This window comes from Gorilla gorilla, chromosome 9 (genome assembly GCF_029281585.2).
Source record: "Gorilla gorilla gorilla isolate KB3781 chromosome 9, NHGRI_mGorGor1-v2.1_pri, whole genome shotgun sequence".
NCBI classification, from domain to species: Eukaryota; Metazoa; Chordata; class Mammalia; order Primates; family Hominidae; genus Gorilla; species Gorilla gorilla.
The window spans coordinates 127127633-127149365 of record NC_073233.2 but is presented as its reverse complement, the minus strand read 5'-3'; the positions used below and the strand labels follow the sequence as shown (position 1 = coordinate 127149365).

Below are 21733 nucleotides of genomic sequence, written 5' to 3'. Positions count from 1 at the left end.
GAGCGGCCGTGGGGAGGGGAGTGGGCGGCGCCGGGAGTGCGCGGGACGCGCCCCTTCAGAGCGCGCGAGCCCGGGGCGGGCGGGGCGCGTCCCGGAGGCGGACCGGCTTACTGGTAAGCTCGGGGAAGCGGCCGGCCGCGGCCGGACTGGGCAGCGACGATCCCCGGGCCACCGGCTTCGAGCAGCTCGCGTGCCCACAGCTCCCGGAAAGCCGCGGCCAGGTTTCTGTGCCCGTCTCCCCCGCCCCTACGCCGGGGCGGGGCGGGGCCAGGCTGGGGCGGGGCCGGCGGAACCTTTGGGCCTGCGCCCTCTGCTGGAGAAACGGGGAAAGGAGCGGCGGGGGGTTGGGGAGTAGGTCCAAGGTGGAGTCTGCGCAATAGCCAGAAACCAAGACTTCCATGCTCCTTGTGGGCGGGAGGTTGGCGCTTCTGGGGTGGGTCATGGGAATGTTTAAATTAAGACAGGTGGCGATGGAATGGAAGAGTCCTGATGTCAAGTCTTTCCCCACGCCTGACAAATGAGGAAATCGAGCTTAGAGTGATTTGTTTATTTACACTGTGGGAGGATGGTGGGAGAAAAAGGAAAGTTATTTCTCCACCCCTTATTATTTTCAATTCTTCATTAAGACACGACCAAGGACAGGAATATGAATGCTGCGGCCCATTCCAGCCGGATTAGGCCCCAGAAAGGCTTGAGACACTCAAGCCAGGAGCTCTTCTTCCAGGCCCTTTGACCTCTTGAAAAGAAATCACTTCCTTTTTTTATTTTTTATTTTTATTTTTTTGGCTTGTGAAGACTAGTTACGTTTCTGGGAATTGAATCTCAAACATGTATTTAAGATTCTCCTACTCAGAGCATTGCACCACAGGTCGGCGCCGCCAGCATGAGGGCCCCCTCAGAAGCTGACCTGCTGCTGGCTCTGCCCGAGGGGGTTCTCTCTCCCGCCCAGGGAACAGAAATGCTGTTCCTGGTCACTTCCACTTCTCAGTCAATTACACTTCTCTAATGTAAAAGTTCCGTTGGAAGAACTTTGAAAATAGGAACTTCCCTTCCAAAGAGGGAAGTGCCCTGCCCTAATTTACTAATTCTGAGCCTCGGTTTTGGGAGTTTGCAGACCCAGGTGTGTCAGTATCAGTTCCGCCTTCGATCCCCCTCCAGGCTCTTCCACAAAGCCCTTGACAGATTAGGGAGTTAAATTTATCCGGTGCTCCTGTAAAAGGGAAAATATCTTTGAATGCAGGGACCATTCAGACAGGCATCCTGGGTTTGCAATTTAATCGCCTTTATCTAGAATTGATTTTGGAGTCAACATTATAATTTACTATCAGAAGAATTTCCTTTTATCAGTTTCCATCCAGGAAGAGAAGAATCTACAAAGGGAAAATCTAGGCAAAGCTCCATCCTTAGTGCCAACACCTAGTTGCAGGTCCTCCGTTTCTTTTCCCTGGACTATTGAATATTGAAACCTTTTCCTGTGCCTTCAATTCATCCTGCCACCATAGGCTTCCTAAAGTATAGTTCAGACAGCATCACAAAAAAACTTTAAACACTTCCCATTGCCTCGGGAATAAAATTGACAAGTTGCTCTAACTCCAAGCTAAACAACCTTGTAGTTTTATACTACTCCCTGGTACACATGTCTTATGCTAGCTGACTCACCAAGTCATCAAATACAATTATTTCTTTTTTATTTATTTATTTATTTTATTTTATTTTGAGACAGAGTCTGTCACCCAGGCTGGAGTACAGTGGCAAAATCTTGGCTCACTGCAACCTCTGCCCCCCGAGTAGCTGGGATTACAAGTGCCCGCCACCACACCTAACTAATTTTTGTATTTTTAGTAAAGACGAGATTTCACCATGTTGGCCCAGCTGGTCTCCAACTCCTGACCTGAGGGGATCTGCCCTCCTCGGCCTCCCAGAGTGCTGAGATCATAGGTGTGAGCCACCGCACCTGGCCAATTCTTTCTTTTTTCATCACCGTTACTCAGACTATTCCCTTATTCCGTCTGCCTGAAGTATGCTTTAAAATCCAATCCATTCAGCCCAGCACAGTGGCTCACACCTGTAATCCCAGCACTTTGTGAGGCCGAGGGAGGCGGATCACCTCAGGTCAGGAGTTGGAGACCAGCTTGGCCAACATGGTGAAATCTTGTCTTTACTAAAAATAAAAAAATTAGGCCGGGTGCGGTGGCTCACGCCTGTAATCCCAGCACTTTGGGAGGCCGAGGCGGGTGGGACACGAGGTCAGGAGATCGAGACCATCCTTGGCCAACATGGTGAGACCCCATGTCTACTAAAAATACAAAAAAAAAATAGCTGGGTGTGGTGGCGCGCGCCTGTAATCCCAGCTACTCAGGAGGCTGAGGCAGGAGAATCGCTTGAACCCAGGAGCCAGAGGTTGCAGTGAGCCAAGATTGTGCACTGCACTCCAGGCTGGGCGACAAGAGTGAAACTCTGTCTCAAAAACATAAATAAACAAATAAATAAAGTTAATAAGGAAGATTACCCTTTTTTTTACCTTTTTTTTTTCTTTGAAACAGAGTCTCGCTCTGTCACCCAGCCTGGAGTACAGTGGTGCAATCTTGGCTCACTGCAACCTCCACCTTCGGGTTCAAGCCATTCTCATGCCTCAGCCTCCTGAGTAGCTGAGACCGTGCCCAGCTAATTTTTTGTATTTTAATAGAGACAGGGTTTCACCGTGTTGCCCAGGCTGGTCTCAAACTCCTGAGCTCAGGCAATCCACCCACCTCGGCCTCCCAAAGTGCTAGGACTATAGGCGTGAGCCACCGTGCCCTGCCACAATTTTTATTTCGCTTGCTTTAGAAAATGTACAAGAGAGGGGATTGGACTGTTGATCACAATGTCATTCCCATTCTGGATTATGCTAGAGTTGGTTCATCCTGCATCACATCGTGTAACATGTAGCCTTTTTCTTATCCCACTTCACCTTCACCCCAAACCACATCCTCATTCTGCACCTGAAAGTCCATTGACTGGGCCGGGCACAGTGGCTCACGCCTGTAATCCCAACACTTTGGGAGGCCGAGGCGGGCGGATCAACTGAGGTCAGGGGTTTGAGACCAACCTGACCAACGTGGCGAAACCCCGTCTCTACTAAAATACAAAAATTAACCAGGCGTGGTGGTGGGCACCTGTAATCCCAGCTACTCTGGAAGCTGAGACAGGAGAATGCCTTGAACCTGGGAGGCAGAGGTTGCAGTGATCCGAGATCGCACCACTCCACTTCAGCCTGGGCACAGAGCGAGACTCCATCTCAAAACAAAAAAAGGAAAGTCCATTGACTGAACGTATTTGGAAACTATATTCTCTTCTGAGGTATAGTTGCTTGTATTCTGCAATCTCTATTCTAATATCATTCTATGGATCAGGATGAGAAAAGAAAAATAGCTTAAAGCAGTCTGAACTATGTGAGGTATGCAAAATTATCAGGCCCAGGGAGACATGAGTATGGGACTTCAGTCACAAATCCCCGACCCATGCCTGGGGGCAATGGTTTAAAGGCATTTGGTCCCTGACTAGCTGCCTCACCCATTATCTTCATGTTCGTGGAATCTGTGACACAAAGAACAACGTACAGCCAATCAAATACCTTACGCTATGTTAATGTAAGTGATTGGCAAACAGTTTAGGAACTGCCTCTTCTATTTATTTATTTATTTATTTATTTATTTATTTTCGGTGGGATGGTGGTGGTCTCAAGTTGCCCATGCTGATCTTAAATTCCTGGCCTCAAGCTGTCCTCCTGCCTGGGCCTCCCAAAGTGCTAAGATTACAGGCATGAGCCACCACACCTGGCCTCTTTTTTCCTTTAAAAACACACTTGTTGGCCAGGCCTGTAATCTCAGCACTTTGGGAGGCGGATCACAAGATCAGGAGTTCAAGACCAGCCTCGCCAAGATGGCGAACCGCTGACTCTATTACAAATACAAAAAATTAGCCGGACGTGGTGGTGGGCGCCTGTAATCTCAGCTACTCGGGAGGCTGAGGCGGGAGAATCACTTGAATCAGGAGGCAGAGGTTGCAGTGAGCCAAGATTGCACCACTGCACTCCAGCCTGGGCAACAAGAGTGAAACCCCATCTCAAAAAAAAAACCCCACACACGTTTGTAACTGCTATTAATCTGATAATCTGAGCCTATTGTCCAGGGCAACTTGAATCTATGCTCCTGGATTGCTGTCCTCAAAACTGGCCCAAGTAAACGCTCTACTTAAATTTGTGCCAGTTTTTTCCTTTATGTTAACAAGTATAATGGGGACAGTAATCATTCCATGGGAAAAAAGTTCCCAGACCAAGCAAGGTAGCTCCTGCCTGTAGTCCCAGCACTTCGGGAGGCTGAGGCAGATGGATTGCTTGAGCCCAGGAGTTCGAGACCAGGTTGGGCAACATAGCAAAACCCTGTCTCTATAAAAAATACAAAAATTTGCTGGGCGCAGTGGCTCATGCCTGCAATCCCAGCACTTTTGTTACAGGAAAGGGGTCCTGATCCAGATCCCAAGAGAGGGTTCTTGGATCTCGCACAAGAAAGAATTCAGGGCAACTCCATAGAGTAAAGTGAAAACAAGTTTATTAGGAAAGTGTTGGAATAAAAGGATGGTGACTCCATAGACATAACCATTTTTATGGTTATTTGTTGATGATATGCTAAACAAGGGGTGGATTATTCATGCCTCCCCTTTTTACACCATACAGGGTAACTTCCTGATGTTGCCATGGCATTTGTAAACTGTGATGGCTCTGGTGGGAGTGCAGCAGTGAGGAGGACCAGAGGTCCCTCTCGTCGCCATCTTGGTTTTGGTGGGTTTTGGCCAGCTCCTCTACTGCAACCTGTTTTATCAGCAAGGTCTTTATGATCTGTATCTTGTGCCGACCTCCTATCTCATCCTGTGACTTAGAATACCTTAACCTTCTGGGAACACAGCCCAGTAGTTCTCAGCCTCATTTTACCCAGCTCCTCTTCAAGGTGGAGTTGCTCTGGTTCACACACCCCTGACACTTGGAGACCAAAGCGAGCAGATCACCTGAGGTTGGGAGTTCGAGACCAGCCTGGGCAACATGGTGAAACCCCATCTCTACCAAAAATACAAAAATTAGCTGAATGTGGTGGCACATGTCTGTAATCCTAGCTACTCTGGAGACTGAGGCACAAGAATCTCTTGAACCCGGGAGGCGGAGGTTGCGGTGAGCTGAGATCGCACCACTGCACTCCAGGGCAAAAGAGTGAGACTGTCTCAAAAAAACAAATAGGCCGGGTGCAGTGGCTCACGCCTGTAATCCCAACACTTTGGGAGGCCGAGGCAAGCAGATCACCTGAGGTCAGTAGTTTGAGACCAGCCTGGCCAACATGGCAAAACCCTGTCTCTCCTAAAAATACAAAAATTAGCCAGGCGTGGTGGCAAGCACCTGTAGTCCCAGCTACTTGGGGAAGCTGAGGCAGGAGAATCGCTTGAACCTGGGAGGTGGAGGTTGCAGCGAGCCAAGATCACGCCCCTGCACTCCAGCCTGGGCAACAAGAGCGAGACTCCATCTCAAACAACAACAACAACAACAACAAACAAACAAAAAATTAGCTGGGAGCAGTGCGTGTGTCTGTAGTCCCAGCTACTGTACTCCCAGCTGAGAGTAGTGTGTGCGTCTGTAGTCCCTCCATGCTGAGGTGGGAGGATCACCTGAGCCAAGGAGATTGAGGCTGCAGTAAGCCGAGATCGCGCCACTGCACTCCAGCCTGGGCCACAGAGCGAGACTCTTGTCTCAAAAAGAAAAAAAAGAAAGAAAGAAAAACCTCCCAAACAGGCTTCTAGATGAGGAGGACAGGGACAGGAACCCGCACTGCATTTACAGCACAGGAGAAGGAGGTGGTGGAGGGAGAATAAATGAAAAACATGCTCAAGATTAGAAGAAGCTGGTCTGATGGTACTGGGTTATCAGAACTTATTAACATTAGTGTCATGTCAAAGAAAAGAGTCAAACTCTGTAAAATATTTGAAGAGATTTATTCTGAGCCAAATATGAGTGACCAATGGCCCGTGACACAACTCTCAAGAGATCCTGAGAACAAGTGCCGAAGGTGAACAAGCTACAATTTGGCTTTATACGTTTTTTTTTTCAGACGGAATTTCACTCTTGTTGCCCAGGCTGGAGTGCAATGGCGCGATCTCGGCTCACTGCAACCTCCACCTCCCGGGTTCAAGAGATTCTACTGCCTCAGCCTTCCAAGTAGCTGGGATTATGGGCGCCCACCACAATGCTTGGCTAATTTTTTGTATTTTTAGTAGAGACAGGGTTTCACCATGTTGGCTAGGCTGGTCTTGAACTCCTGACCTCAGGTGATCCACCTGCCTCGGCCTCCCAAAGTGCTGGGATGACAGGCGTGAGCCACTGCACCGGCTTGCTTTATATATAAATTTTAAGAAAACATAAGACATCAATCAATATATGTAAGATGTACATTGGTTCAGTCTAGAAAGGCAGGACAACTGGAAGCAAAGAAGCGGGCAAGAGAATTAGGGTTAGAGTTAGGGTTCCAGGTCATACGTGGATTCAAAGATTTTCCAATTGACAATTGCTTGAAAGAGTTATTATCTAAAGACCTGGAATCAATAGAAAGGAATGTCTGGGTTACAATAAGGGGTTGCAGAGACCAAGGGTTTTTTGTTTTTGTTTTTGTTTTTTTGAGAGTTTTGCTCTTGTTGCCCAGGCTGGAGTGCAGTGGCACAATCTCGGCTCACCACAACCTCCACCTCCCGGGTTCAAGCGATTCTCCTGCCTCAGCCTCCCAAGTAGCTGGGATTACAGGCACCCACCTCTACACCCGGCTAATTTTTTGTATTTTTAGTAGAGACAGGGTTTCGCCACGTTGGGCAGGCTGGTCTCAAACTCCTGACCTCAGATGAATCCGCCTGCCTTGGCCTCCCAAAGTGTTGGGATTACAGGAGCGAGCCACCGTGCCGGCAAGAGACCAAGGTTTTATCATGTAGATGAAGCATCCAGGTAGCAGGCCTCAGAGAGAATTGATTGTAAATGTTTCTTCTTCTTATCTTTTCTCTTTTTATTTTTTGAGACAGGGTGCCACTGCATTTCCCAGACTGGAGTGCAGTCACGTGATCATGGCTCACTGCAACCTCAACCTTCCCAGGCTCAGGTGATCCTCCCACCTCTGCCTCCCAAGTAGCTGGGACTACATATGTGCACCACCAAACTGGGCTAACTTTTGTATTTTTTGTGTAGATGGGGTTTCACCACGTTGCCCAGGCTGGTCTCAACCTTCTGGCCTCAAATGATCTGCCCGCCTCAGCCTCCCAAAGTGCTGAAATTACAGGCATGAGCCACCAGGCCTGTAAATGTTTCTTATCAGATTTAAAGAGTGTGTTCTATCAGTAATTCTAAAAGGGAGGAGGGTATGTTGAGGCATGTCCGGCTCCCCCTTCCCATCACAGCCTGAACTAGTTCTTCAGGTTCACTTTGGAAAGCCCTTGGCCTAGAGGAGGGGTCCACTCAGATGGCTGGCAGGCTTAGAATTTTATTTTTGGTTTATAGTCACTAAAGTTGGTATACAGGCCCCCACTACTAAATTCCACTGGCTTCAAAAATAAATAAATAAAAGATTAGAAGAAAAATATCCTCCAGATTTGGGAGATGTCCACAAGATTAGTTGACTCTGAGTTACAGGAGCTGGAAGCACTTGGGAAGTCAAGACTGGCTCTTCTCTTTGCTCTGTAAAATGCCCGGAAGTTCATGTAAGTGCCGTGCAGCCACCAAGGTGACAAGCATGAACCAGCCTCTGCCTGAAGTTACCCACTACCCAGAAGAAGGACTTTTCAATTCCAGATCTTGTGGCTTTTTTTTTTTTTTTGAGATGGAGTCTTGCTCTGCTGCCCAGGCTGAAGTGCAGTGGCGCAATCTCGGTTTACTGCAACCTCCTCCTCCTGGGTTCAAGCGATTCTGCTGCCTCAGCCTCCCCAGTAGCTGGGATTACAGGCACGTGCCACCATGCCCAGCTAATTTTTGTATTTTTTAGTAGAGACAGGGTTTACTAATGTTGGCCAGGCTGGTCTCGAACTCCTGACCTCATGATCTGCCTGCCTCAGCCTCCCAAAGTGCTGGGATTACAGACGTGAGTCACCGCGCCCAGCCTCTTGTGGCTATTTCTACAGATCTGCTCCTGACAATAGGCAATGGACCAAAAATATTGAGGGTGACAGAGATGAAGAGAAGTACCTAAAGAAAGAAGGCCGGGCACAGTGGCTCACGCCTGTAATCCCAGCACTTTGGGAGGCTGAGGCGGGTGGATCACGAGGTCAGGTAGTTCAAGACCAGCCTGGCCAAGATGGTGTAACCCCATCTCTACTAAAAATACAAAAATTAGCCAGGCATTGTGGTGGGCGCCTGTATTCCGAGCTACTTGGGAGGCTGAGGCAGAGAATTGCTTGAACCTGGGAGGTGGAGGTTGCAGTGAGCCGAGATCACGTCACTGTACTCCAGCCTGGGCAACAAGAGCGAGACTCTGTCTGAAGAAAAAAAAAAAAAAGATAGGCTGGTGCAGTGGCTCACGCCTGTAATCCAAGAACCTTGGGAGGCCGAGGCAGGCGGATCGCTTGAGGCCAGGAGTTTGAGACCATGCTGGACAACATGGTAAAACCCCATCTCTACAAAAAATACAAAAATTGGCCAGGTGTGGTGGCATGCGCCTGTAGTCCCAGCTATCAGGAGGTTGAGGTGGGAAGATCACCAGAGCCCAGGGAGACTGAGGCTGTAGTGAGCCGTGATCATGCCACTGCACTCCAGCCTAGGTGACAGAGAGAGACACTGAAAAAAAAAAAAAAAAAAATGAAACCTAAAGAAAAGAAAGGGTCTGCAGGTCCCCTAATCCAAAAGGAGAAAACTCCTGAAGTTTTTGCTGTTTTCACTCTAACCAGTATGGTGCCCAGAGATCCAAGTGGCAGATAAATGGCAAGCCTCAAGGATAGCACAGAGCTGGAGGGAAAGTGAGGGCTGCCTGACAAGGGAGGGCCACCCATCATACTCTCTCCCCAATGTTAATTCTTCCAGCCACTCCTGGCTCAAACAGGACGCTAAGAAGTATCCCCAAAGGGAGTCTCCCCCACTATTGCCCAGTAAATACTTTAAAAGCAAAAATGTAGGAAACTCGGGAGAAGGTCAAACAAGTCCACTAGAGGGAGCCCCAACCAACTCTATGCTACAGGGAGCCTCACAAAGCAATGTCTCAACACCTGTTTGAAAATCAACCACACAAGGGAATGGGGAAATGTAGCAATAGATTAAGTCACTAGGAGAGAAGATAGCCATGTAAACACACAGCTAAAACACAGGCTTTTCAAGAGCTGCAAAATCAAACAATTAAAGATCAGGAAACTGATGCTGAGCAAAGTCAAATGGCTCGCCTCAGTTTACATATCCACAGTTGGGACTCAAACTCACATGTCTTGTCTCTAACCTGAGCTCTTTCCTCCACACTTGCATCCCTCTAGGTCAGTACCCTAGAGTCCATGGGTCCACTATTCCTCTGCGTCTCATTTCTCTGAAGTGGGAAACTGCCTGGACTACCTATTCCTGCACTTATTACCCTCATTCTACAGTGTACTGAAGAGGATCTTCGGTGGTCTGGGAGTTTTGTTTGTTTGAGACAGGGTCTCCCTCTGTCATCCAGGCTGGAGTGCAGTGGTGCAATCATAGCTCACTGCTGCCTCAACCTCCCAGGCTCAAGTGATTCTCCTGCTTCAGCCTCCCAAGTAGCTGAGACTACAGGTGTGCACCACCACACCAGGCTAATTTTTTAATTTTTTTGTAGAAATGAGGTCTCACTGTGTTGTCCAGGCTGGTCTCGAACTCCTGGCCTCAAGTAATCCTCCTGCCTCAGCTTCTCAAAATGCTGGGATTATAGGCATGAGCCACCGCCCCCAGCTTAGATCTTCAGTTTTAAGCCTACTAATGTCATTTTGCTGGTGGGACCTCGGGATGTCAGTTGTCCAACATGGCTACTGTCAGTCCTTTTCCTCTGTATCAGCACCACATATTATCTCAGATGTGTACATCTGAATTTGGAAGTCTCCAAATTGCAGGCCATGTCTACGTGGCAATGAATCATAACTAATTGACCTCCAAAGCTCTTTCTTTTTCAAACTATACTTAGGATTTTGGGATAAGGAAAGAACTGACCCTTTGAGACCTTGATATTTTAAACTTTGTGAGCTGATTTAGCCCATTCCACCTTCCTGTGAACTCCATGTTTCCCAGTTGCCTGGACAACATACAGCCTCCCGAAACCCAACCTTCCAGCCCTCAGTCCTGCCCTCAAGAGAAATTTGCCACCAAGGATTGGCTCCCAGGACCCAGGCCCCGCCTCAGGCTCCTCGCTAGTTGGGCCTTCTCTCTGCCACTCCCCACGAGTGGGTCACTCCACGGGGAGCCCCAACGCTGGCAGGAGAGGATCCTACAGGTAGGAAGTGAGGGTTGAGGATGATGGAAAGAGGGAGGGGAGCAGGTACTGGGATTTCGTTTCTCTAAAAGAGAGTTGCAAGGAATGACTTCTGTACAGAGTCAGCCTGGTTGAGAGAAAAAACTCCATCCTCCCCACTGACCCCAACCCTGTCTGAGGTTCCAAAGAGACTGTGAACTGACTTTTCTGAAGGATATGAGAGACAAATTTGGACTCAGGAGAGTCTCCTGGTTCAGTCTAAAGCTCAGGAAAGCATCCCTGTGTCCAGACCTAAACATAAGGTCCCCTCCTTCTCCCAGGACAGCAAGGAGATGCCACCTAAAAACAAAGAAAAAGGGAAGAGATCTGGGGCACAGAAGAAGAAAAAGAACTGGGGTGAGTCATGGTGGGTGGAGGTGCCCCTTGCTTCTCCATGTTCTGCCATGAAGACCACGCAGAGCTCCTCCAGAGAGAATTCAGCATTCTGCAGGACAGGATGGAGCTCTCTTGACCTACCTCTTTCATGTCCTCACAGCCAGATCCAGGGAGCTGAGGAAGTGGGGAAATGGTCACCCACACTCTCCTTTAAGCCCCATCTAGCTCTGTGCCTTCCTAATATATTTGTCATGTGTATTTTGCATATCTGTTACGTGCTGGTCGGTGAGGACACGGTGCTGACTTCAGTAGACTCTGCCACTGTGGATACCTCATTTAGTGGTCCTCAGGTCTGCTGTGGCAAAAGTGCAGGGTATGGGGTGAGGATGCGAGCAGAGTGAGGAATGCTGAGATCATGAAGAGCTGAGGCTCTGCCACTTGCCACGGCAGGTGCAGATGTGGAGGCCGAGTCCAGGCACAGGCTGGTGGTGCTGGAGAAGGAGCTGCTCCGAGACCACTTGGGTAAGGAGGGTAGAAGCTGGCATGGGTGGGCAACAGGGGAAGTGAAATGGGGCATTTCTGTATCCTGGGGGATTGGAGAGTTGGAGGTATGGTCGGGGGTTAATTTGACCCTAACCATCCCCTAGTGGAAAAAGATGATGAGAGAGGGGTGGCCAGTGAGAGGTGATAAAGGAAAGTGGTTTTTTTTGTTTGTTGTTTTTTTGGGGTTTTTTTTGACAGAATTTTGCTCTATTGCCCAGGCTGGAGTGCAGTGGTATGGTCATAGTCCACTGTAATCTCTAACTCCTGGGCCCCAACAATCTTCCCGCCTCAGCCTTCCGAGTAGCTGGTATTACAGGTGCACACCACCATGCCTGGCTACTTTATTTATTTATTTATTTTCTTCTTTTTTTTTTTTTTTTTTTTTTGAGACAGAGTCTTGTGCTCTGTCGCCCAGGCTGGAGTGCAGTGGCGCGATCTCAGCTCACTGCAACCTCTGCTTCCCAGGTTCAAGCGATTCTCCTGCCTCAGCCTCCCGAGTAGCTGGGATTACAGGCACGCGGCCACCACACCTGGCTAGTTTTTGTATTCTTAGTAGAGACGGGTTTTCACCACGTTGGCCAGGCTGGTCTCGAACTCTTGACCTTGTGTCCCACCAGCCTTGGCCTCCCGAAGTGCTGGGATTACAGGCGTGAGCCACCGCGCCTGGCCCTATTTATTTTATGGAGACAAGGTCTCACTCTGTTGCCCAGGCAGGTCTCAAACTCCTGGCCTCAAGCAATTCTCCCACCTAAGCCTCCCAAAATATTGGGATTACAGGCATGAGCCACCATGCCAGGCTATCCGAAAAGCTATTTTTTATAGCCAGAACATAGAGGGAGTTTTTACTTCTTAATAATGAGGAGCCTGTGAGACTCTAGGGATAAAAAACAAAAACAACAAAACCCAGAGAGAGAGTAAGAGGCTGGACACCCCACCACCAGATTTCTAGAAGTGGGCAAAGTCCATCAAGTTCATGGGGGCTGATTTAGTGGGACCCAGCCAGTCCTGACGGCGGCTCTGGGACTGCTCACAGCTCTACGGAGGGATGAAGCCCGTCGAGCCAAGGCTTCCGAAGACCAGCTGAGGCAGAGGCTGCAAGAGGTGGAGGCTGAGCTGGAAGGGGCCCGAAGTGAAAGGAAGGCCATATATGAAGGTATGTGGTCGGTTAAGCAGGTGGGCAGAAGACAGGGGCTTGGAGGAGGACAACCAACAGGGTCAGTTGATGCAAGGAAGGGAAACAAGGAGGGCTTCCAACTGCCAGGCCTGGTCTTGGTCTTTCCCGAACAGTACAAATCAGGAAGGATCCTGCAGGAACCAAAGGCAGGTAGGTTCCTGGGATCCCAGGCAGGGGCCTTCCAGGATGCCTGGTGCCATGTGCTTGATGCTGTGTAGGATACACATGCAGTCATAGCCATCATCTCAATCAGCCCATGGGAGGGGAGAAGGGCTAGCATCCCCATCCAAAGCTGGACTGGGGGAGGTAGGTCGGGCTTCCTGTCCCTTCCTCAGGTTTTCATGGTCTGCAGCTTCTCAGAATCACAAAAAGAACCAAGAAGGCCTTTGTGCTCCTGTTCCACTAGACCAAGTAGAGTCTTCCCCACCCACAACTTCATTTCCTTTCTCCATCCCTCCATCTCCAACCTGGGTCCCTGGTGGCCCACTGCCCCCACCCCAGAGATGAGTCGCCAGTGCCATGCCCTGCAGGAGGATATGCAAACCCGCAGCAAGCAGCTGGAGGAAGAAGTCAAAGGCCTTCGGGGGCAGCTAGGTAGGTTTCCCCACCCTCCAAGCCCCTTCTCTCCAAGAGTTGCAGCAAGGGCCAGCATGAAGGGGTAGACTTCAAAGTCTCTGCTCCAGAAAGCTGCCGTCTGGGCTCTTGGATCACTTTCCCCACTTTCACTGACCCTCCACCACTGAGGACTGCAGCAGAGGGTTCGGGATACCAAAAATCTCTGCTGTAAGTAAAGAAGAGGCTCCAGGCGCGGTGGCTCAGGCCTGTAATCCCAGCACTTTGGGAGGTCAAGGCTGGCAGATCACCTGAGGTCAGGAGTTCAGGAACAGCCTGGCCAAATGGCAAAACCCCGTCTCTACTAAAAATATAAAAATTAGCCGGATGTGGTGGCGCACACCTGTAATCCCAGCTACTCGGGAGGCTGAGGCAGGAGAATCGCTTGCACCCAGGAGGCAGAGGTTGCAGTGAGCCGAGATCACGCCATTGCGCTCCAGCCTGGGCGACAGAGCAAGACTCTGTCTCAAAAAAATAAATAAAAATAAAAAAGAAGATGTAGGCCTCACACCCCATTTCCTCCTCTCAAGTCCAGCCCTAACTCCCCACCACTGCCATGTCTCTTGTGAGCAAAACATATTCCCTTTTAGTTTAGCTGATTTCTACAATGAAACTAAGGGAAAATGTTTGACTTATTTACTTCTGTATCTTCAAGACCTAGCATCTGGTAGATCCTAAATAACTGTTCACCAAATAAATGAATAAACACTCCTAATAAGCAAAAATATTTTTAAAAACCAGGAAGCCTTTGCTTCTCTTCTCTTGTCTCTTGCTTACAAAATAATGTTGAAATATCTCAGCATGACACATGAGCTCTTTCACAATTTTGGTCTCAAAGTTTTCATACCTTAAAAATGCCTTCAACCGGGTGCGGTGGCTCACCCCTGTAATCCCAGCACTTTGGGAGGCCAAGGCGAGAGAATTGCTTGAGGCCAGGAGTTCGAGACCAGCCTGGCCAATATGGTGAAATGCCGTCTCTACTAAAATTACAAAAATTAGCTGAGCATGGTGGCATGTGCCTGTAATCTCAGCTACTTGGGAGGCTGAGTCAGGAGAATCACTTGAACCCAGGAGGCGGAGGCTGCAGTGAGCCGAGATCGCACCACTGCACTCCAGCCTCGGCAACAGAGTAAGATTCCAACTAAAAAAAAAAAAAAAAAAGGCCTTCGGTTTAGCTATAGATGGCCAGGAGCTGCTTATCTGCCATTCAGACTCTGGGTTCCTTTCCTAATCTTTGCTTTACCTCAAATTCCAAGTCAATCAATGACTCAATTGTTTTTGTTTTTGCTGTTGTTGTTGTTTTGGGGTTTTTTTGTTCTTCGTTTTTTGTTTTGAGACGGAGTTTCACTCTGGTCGCTCATTCTGGAGTGCAATGGCACAATCTCGGCTCACTGCAACCTCCACCTCCCACGTTCAAGCAATTCTCCTGCCTCAGTCTCCCGAGTAGCTGGGATTACAGGTGTGCGCCACCATGCCCGGCTAATTTTTGTATTTTTAGTAGAGATGGAGATTCACCATGTTGGCCGGGCTCGTTTCGGACTCCTGACCTCAGGTAATCCGCCCTCCTTGGCCTCCCAAAGTGTTAGGATTACAGGCGTGAGCCACCGCACCCGGCCAATGAATCAATGTTTACTGAGCACCTCCTGTATACTAGCTAGGTGCTTTGTCATCCATTTATCATGTTTAAAGGTCACAGCATGCCCCTGAGGGATGTGTCATTCTCTCTTTACAGATGAAGACACCAGCCAGCCGCGGTGGCTCACACTTGTAATCCCACCACTTTGGGAGGCCGAGGCGGGCGGATCACAAGGTTAAGAGATAGGGACCATCCTGGCCAACATGGTGAAACCCCATCTCTACTAAAAATTCGAAGATTAGCTGGGCATGGTGGCATGTGCCTGTAAATCCCAGCTACTCGGGAGGCTGAGGCAGGAGAATTGCTTGAACCCAGGAGGTGGCAGTTGCAGTGAGCTGAGATCGCGCCACTGCACTCCAGCCTGGCGACAGAGTGAGACTCCATCTAAAAAAAAAAAAAAGATGAAAACACCAAGGCTCAGAAAGAGACATGCATGTGGTCACCTAGGTAGTAATCCGACTTTGGAGCCTTCTATCTCAAGGCCACCACTCTCTGCTATACCTCAGTGGAGCTTCAGCTTTTACAGGGACTGCGGGAAATTTGGTGATGCTGGGGGAGTCTGGAACGAGCCCATTTGAGGTCTCCTTTCCAGATACCTTTGGAGAGACTGCTCAAGGATAGAGTGTCACCATCCTGCTCTCTTTCATCCTGCCTGCCCCCAGAGGCATGCCAAAGGGAGGCTGCAGCTGCCCGGGAAGAGGCTGAACAAGCTCTCGGAGAGCGGGACCAGGCCCTGGCTCAGCTTCGGGCCCACATGGCAGACATGGAGGCGAAGTATGAGGAAATCTTACACGTAAGCACCACCCCCTGGATCCCAACCATCCCAGTACCCAGGACTCCCCCGTGCCCACAAACCCCAGCTCGTATGATGACTGACAACCCAGGGTTAAGGAGAAGGAGCGTCTCCAAGGGAGCCCTGCTCTATCCTGAGGGCAGACAGAGGGGATACGACCATGTCTACTGGGCAAGGAAAGCTTATGAACCAACCTGGGGCAGCACTCACTCCTTCCCTCTCTCTCTTTCTGGGGTCTGAAATATTGATGTCTGCAGGACAGTCTGGACAGGCTCTTGGCCAAGCTGAGAGCCATCAAGCCGCAGTGGGATGGGGCAGCACTGAGACTCCACGCCAGGCACAAGGAGCAGCTACACCAGTTTGGACTCACCTCCCCCGGATCTTTGAGGCCACCAGCCCCTAGTCTCTAGTGTTCTCTGAGGCCCCAGCAGTAAAGTGTCTTGATGTAGAACTCAATAGAGCTGTGGGCTCTGGCCTTTTGGCAGAGAGGAGTGGATCTTATTTTTATTTTTATTTTTATTTAGTTTTCTTCTTTTTTTGTTTTTGTTGTTGTTGTTTGTTTTTAGGAGTGGCTGTCATACAGACATCTCAGTTCTGGGTTGACCCATTATCCCTGAGAGTCAGTGATTGATAGGAAAGAAATTTGACCAGGTCTCAACCTCTCTCCTGCAGGAGCTGCATCCCACCCCTTGAGCCTGAGGCCCTTTTGGTCCCTTCACATCACTGCCCCTTACCCCCACCAACACAAACACAGGCAGTCAGATTTATGGGGAACGGCCATTTCTATAACAAATGCAGCGGTGACCAAGCACCGCCCTCCCGCAATGCTAAGGCACCCACAGAGGGCAGGCATAGCTGGTCTCCAGATTTTTGCATTACACTCAAGGGTCCTGGAGTCATATCTAGAAAAGGTCCAGATGGCTTCAATCCTAGCCAGACCCACAGCCACACCTTCATCCTTGGGACACAGCTCTCCAAAACTCCCATATGACATCCTCTGGAGCCTCAGACTCCTTCAGGGACCTGTCTGAGGCCTCCAACCACACCCTCTGCTGGCAGGTGGGCCTGCAGGAAGGAAGGGAGCACCTGGGCCAGCCTGTGATGGGTGGTGTCTGAGTCCCTCTGGTCTGGCTTAGAGAGAGCATCCTGCCTTCACCACCTCAGGCTGGAGAGTGAAGACGCGGTAGCCCCTGAGTATGTCTGTACCAAGCAGGGGTGCTCTACAGCAGATCCGAGGCCAGAGCCCAGTCCTATACAGAGAGAGGAGGTAGAAGGTCATTCCAGGTGGGACCCAGAAGAGTTCCTTTTGCTTGCCCCGCCCTGCACTGGAATGCCCAGGAATGGGGTTTATTTCACGAGTCCTTCTGTCCCCACCTACCACGACCTGAAGTCCCAACCTGCATACCCCACACGGCTTCACCTTGTACCTCGCCCACTCTGCCCTTCTTTCTCACTCCTCCCTGCCCTTCTGTAGCTACTCACAGTCCCATCTGTTTCTTCTTCCTCACCTCTGCAGCCCCAGGGGGAATCCAGGCTTCCAAGCCCCGCAGAGACCTGGCTGCCAGCTTCAGGCAGAGGGGTGGCTCAGCCTCAGGCAGCTGCTGAAGCCTCTCCAGGTCATTCTGTCCCCCAACAAGATACCCGTTCACTTCCAGAATCACATCTCCCACTTGCAGCCCAGCCCGGGCAGCTGAGCCTCCTGGAGTCACCTGGTGTTGTGGGGGCATGCAGAACAGGGGACACCAGGGGAAAGTTTGCTGGCTTTAGGCTCTGGGAGGGAAGCAGAGGAAGACCGATCAGGCAGCAAAGGATCGAAGGGATTCAAGATCCATGGGGCATCAGTCACCTGGGAGATGAAGAGACGAGGCCCACTGGCCACACAACTGAGTCGGAAGCCATAGCTGCCACCAGGCCCAGGGTACAGGAAGCACTGTCGGGAGCCAAGAGGGACAGAAGGCACGCTTGTGTCTTCAAGTGAAGGGTCCTCTGTCTCAACCAGTGAGGCTGAGCTGCTGCCCTGGGGCGAGGCGGGAGCCTCTGTGTTCTCCAAGAAGAGGAGTGGGGATAGGCGAACCTGGAAGGTGGCAGGTAGAGCAAATCTGTTGGACCCAAGCCCTGCCCCATTCCTGCCCCAACCCTAGCCCCTGCCCCTCAGCACGCACCATGCTGAAGAAGCGGTCCGCCTCAGGGTCGACGACAGTGAGGGAGACACAGGAGCCCTGCGCCTGGATCCTGGACACTGTCTCCTCATGGCCCAGCCCCTCCACGCTCTCCCCAGCCACAGCCACCAGCCGGTCCCCAGCCTGCATCCCAGCCTTCTTGGCTGGCAGTCCCGGGTCCACCTCCCACAGGAACTGTCCTGGGGCATAGACATCCTCACTGCTCCTCTCCAGCTATCCTAGGCCACTGTGTACACACCAGGGGACTGACCCCAGAGTGAACAGGAAGAGGCGGCCCAGGGCCAGAGCTCAGACAGGGACACCTCTTCGGTGCACTGAAAGGTGTATATACGCTGTGTGCCCACCCCAAGGCCCACCTTCCCCCACCGCCCCCAGGGCACCCACTCACCAGGACGACCGTCAAGGCCCTTTTCCTCCCGGAGCAGGAACCCAAAACCCTGGGGCCCTTTCTCCAGGTGCAGGCAGCGGGGCTTGGTGGGCAGTGCCCAGCCCTCTGCCAGGGGTGCAGCCAGGGGCAATCCCAGCTGGCGACACTGTTCTTCCACCTCCGGCCCTGCCACCAGCAAGGTCACCTGCTGTCCACTCTGCCAAAGCTGTGGGGACCCAGCAGGGCATCAGTATAACACCTGGGCAGGGAGAGAAGAGGTATGCTCCCCCCACAGCCCCTCCTCCCAGGCACTAAGTGGAGCCTGGCACAAACTGTAGAGGGGGAGGATGGTGATAAAGGTAGGAGACCAGATAAGGAGGTTAGGCGCATGGGGAAGGAGGCGTCTTCCCGAGGTGGGGCCCAGGCCCGGATTGGGGGGGGGGGAGAGTGGGAGACAGGCTGTCACACCTTCCTGGTGAGTTGGTTGTGAGTGAACTTCTCCACACTGACCCCATTCACTTCCAGCAGCCGGGCCCCGGGGGGCACCCCTGCCCGCTCAGCTGCTCCTCCAGTACTTAGCACCAACCAGAAAGGACCCTGATTGCCTAGAAATTAAAAAAAAAGCAAGGTCCAGTCTGTTTCCTGCCTGCCCTGAACAGGGGCTGAGATCCCTCATCCTTGCCGCCCCCTCCCACCCTCTGGGCTCACCATGGGTGACACTGAAGCCAAAACCACCCTCATCTTTCACTATGTGGCACAGCCGGGGCCGGACCCCTGGGCCTAGGGTGGGACAGAGGTGGGCATCTTCTCCCAGCTGAGCTCGGGCCACGTCATGTGCATGCCGTGCCAATACTGTCAGCAACACCCGAGGGCTGCTGGCCCGGATGCGGCGTACCACCTGGACAGAGGGCACGTGGGCGTGGGTTTGGTCTAGACCCTCTTGCCAACCCCCAGGACCTCCCTGGAATCCACATTTTTTTGCCAAGGGAATCGGCGTTTTTCTTTTTCTTTTTTTTTTTTCTTTTTTTTTTTTGAGACGGAGTTTTGCTCTTGTCACCCAGGTTGGAGTGCAATGGTGCAATCTCAGCTCACCGCAACCTCCGCCTCCCGGGTTCAAGTGATTCTCCTGCCTCAGCCCTCCCGAGTAGCTGGGATTACAGGCGCCTGCCACCACGTCCAGCTAATTTCTGTATTTTTAGTAGAGACAGGGTCTTGCCATGTTGGCCAGGCTGATCTTGAACTCCTGACCTTGGGTGATCCACCCGCCTCGGCCTCCCAAAGTGCTGGGATTACAGGCGTGAGCCACTGCGCCCAGCGGGAATCGGCTTTCTAGATGCTTTCCCTACCCCTCTGACTTGGGCACTTCTAAATCCTGGGGTGTGGGGGAGTGAGGCTTGTGCCCTGCTGCCATACTGCCCAGGGGACTGAGCAACCCGCTTCTCTTTCTGAGGTGCTAGCATGCTCTCCTGGACCACAGCCTTACCACCGCATAGTCTTCGTGTTCCACAACATCATTGTTCACCGCCAGGATCCTGTCTCCTTCCCGAAGACCCTGGCGCTGGGCAGAGGTGCCTGGGTCCACCCTGCACACCACATGCCCAGCCCTGCCCAGCTCCTGCTGCAGGTGGAAGCCAAAACTCTTGCCCTCCTCTTTGCTCAGTAAACAGAAGCGAGGCCGCTCCAGGCTCCAGGGATCTGGAGGGTGAGGTGGGCAGCAGAAAAGGGGGAGGAGAGGGCACAGCCCAAGTACAGGTTCGCCATGTGCCTGGCAGACCCTGTGTCCTGATAGGTTGCTGGGCAGTTTCTGCCTGGTTGGGTGTTGGGTGGTGGGGTTCGTGGGCAGAGGGACTGGGACAGGAGAAAACGCCCGGCCCCTCCTATCTCTACTCCCAACCACGGCTGTTATCAGAGGGAGACCGAGTGAGTGGTTACCAAGGAGATCGGAGGCCGTGTGGAGCCGTGGTGCCTCCAGGGAAAGGGAATGGTTGCCAGGGGGTGAGGGAGTTACCATAGGGGTCGTGGTCTTCGGCCAGGGAGAGGACAGGATTATCAATGCCCAGCTTTGGGTTAAACTTAAACTTCCTGCAAGGAGGCAGGGGAAGCAGGTACAAGCTGGCAGCTGGACTTGGGTCCCAGGATCTCCTTTAGGTGCTAATGGCAGTGAAGCGCTTCCCTGCCTCCAATTCTTTCCTCCCCTTGCCCCAGCCCTCATGGCACTTACAGAGTTAACGAGTCTGTGTCCTGCAGATCTACTGGGCAAAGAAGTGGGTGAGAGGAGGAGAGTCACATTCTCCTCCCCAGATGTGCCTCTTCCATTGGCATAAACTAAAAGGACTCAGGGGAACCCCCAAACTCAGGGCATGCCCCCTCCTTTCTGCTCCAAAGGGGTCTTCTCTTCTCACTGCCATACACACAGGACTATTGTGCGGTCCCCTCCCTTTCTCTCCCCCCAAGTCCTTGGCACATAAATCTGAGCATATCAGTACAGGGTGTGGACCAGGAAGACAGACATATCAACTCATTACTTTTCTCCTGACTTGTTTACCTGCCTCAGGGCTCCAAGCCCCAAAATCAAGTGTGCCCTGGTCCCAAAGCTTCAGCCTCCAAGTCGGCCCCCTGCCTGTCCCAAAGTCCCCTGCAGAGGATTTCTCCTGGCCTCCTACCTGCGGCTTTCTCCATAGCTGGATCAGCAACCCAGTGCCCGGGGTAGGGACAAGGTTCATCACAGCCACTGATCCTCCCACCCATCCCCTCCCAGGTCCCGCCTCCTTGAAGACGCTGTGGAAGCAGTGGGGTAATGGTTAACGGGAGTGAGAGTCTTTTTTTTTTTTTTTGAGACGGAGTTTAGCTCTTGTTGCCCAGGCTGGAGTGCAATGGCATGATCTTGGCTCATCACAACCTCTGCCTCCCAGGTTCAAGCAATTCTCCTGCCTCAGCCTCCTGAGTAGCTGGGATTACAGGCATGCACCACCACACCTGGCTAATTTTGTATTTTTAGTAGAGACGGGGTTTCTCCATATTAGTCAGGCTGGTCTCAAACTCCCCACCTCAGGTGATCTGCCCTCATCGGCCTCCCAAAGTGCTGGGATTACAGGCGTGAGCCACCGTGCCCCGCTGAGAGTCTTATCCTCTGGAAAACTGTGTGGGTTCCTCCTGAATCTATCCCTGGGCCCCAACTTTTTCTGGAGACCCTGAATCTGACCCAGTTGCCCCTCTGTGCAGAGAAAGGCAGATTGCTGGTCACTAACTCCAAGCCTGGGGGGTAAGTGTGAAAAGGGTGATAAGAATTCTATGGCCCATAGTATGGTTTGGCTGTGTCCCTACCCAAATCTCATCTTGAATTGCAGCTCCCATAACTCCCTCGTGTCATGGGAGGTACCCGGTGGGAGGTAATTAAATCACAGGGGCAGGTTTTCCCGTGCTGTTTTCATGATAGTGAATAAGTCTCATGAGATTTGATGGTTTTATAAAGGGGAGTTCCCCGGCACACACTCTCTTGCCTGCTGCCATGTAAGATGTGACTTTGCTCCTCATTTGCCTTCTGCCACAATTGTGAGGCCTCCCCAGCTATGTGGAACTGTGAGTCAATTAAACCT

The 21733-nt window shown here is 51.4% G+C and overlaps 2 protein-coding genes across 7 annotated transcripts; one reads left to right on the top strand and one right to left on the bottom strand.

The window, feature by feature from the left end:
- The first annotated feature begins 16 nt into the window (after positions 1 to 16).
- Positions 17 to 16110, top strand: DRC12 (dynein regulatory complex subunit 12 homolog). 5 transcript variants are annotated; one of them, XM_063693603.1, is made up of 8 exons: positions 17 to 113; positions 9511 to 10478; positions 10778 to 10853; positions 11283 to 11354; positions 12409 to 12528; positions 13051 to 13143; positions 15460 to 15590; positions 15848 to 16110. In XM_063693603.1, exons 2-8 carry the CDS (start codon positions 10266 to 10268, stop codon positions 15998 to 16000), a joined length of 858 nt encoding a protein of 285 aa, XP_063549673.1. In that variant the 5' UTR covers positions 17 to 113; positions 9511 to 10265; the 3' UTR covers positions 16001 to 16110. The 5 variants fall into 5 exon arrangements, with proteins under 5 accessions (XP_063549673.1, XP_063549674.1, XP_030871601.3 ...); XM_063693604.1 differs by having other exon boundaries at positions 30 to 113; positions 10277 to 10478; positions 10783 to 10853; XM_031015741.3 differs by having other exon boundaries at positions 37 to 113; positions 10277 to 10478.
- On the bottom strand, positions 16087 to 20853 carry NHERF4 (NHERF family PDZ scaffold protein 4). 2 transcript variants are annotated; one of them, XM_004052265.4, is made up of 11 exons: positions 20801 to 20853; positions 20359 to 20386; positions 20146 to 20219; positions 19621 to 19832; positions 18846 to 19035; positions 18606 to 18742; positions 18159 to 18363; positions 17753 to 17949; positions 17437 to 17664; positions 17099 to 17299; positions 16087 to 16840 (listed from the first exon to the last, which is right to left on the bottom strand). In XM_004052265.4, the coding sequence occupies exons 1-11, from the start codon at positions 20814 to 20816 to the stop codon at positions 16811 to 16813; spliced, it is 1518 nt and encodes a 505-aa protein (XP_004052313.2). In that variant the 5' UTR covers positions 20817 to 20853; the 3' UTR covers positions 16087 to 16810. The 2 variants fall into 2 exon arrangements, with proteins under 2 accessions (XP_004052313.2, XP_055211099.2); XM_055355124.2 differs by lacking the exons at positions 20359 to 20386; positions 20801 to 20853 and having other exon boundaries at positions 16753 to 16840; positions 19621 to 20209.
- Positions 20854 to 21733: the final 880 nt, after the last annotated feature.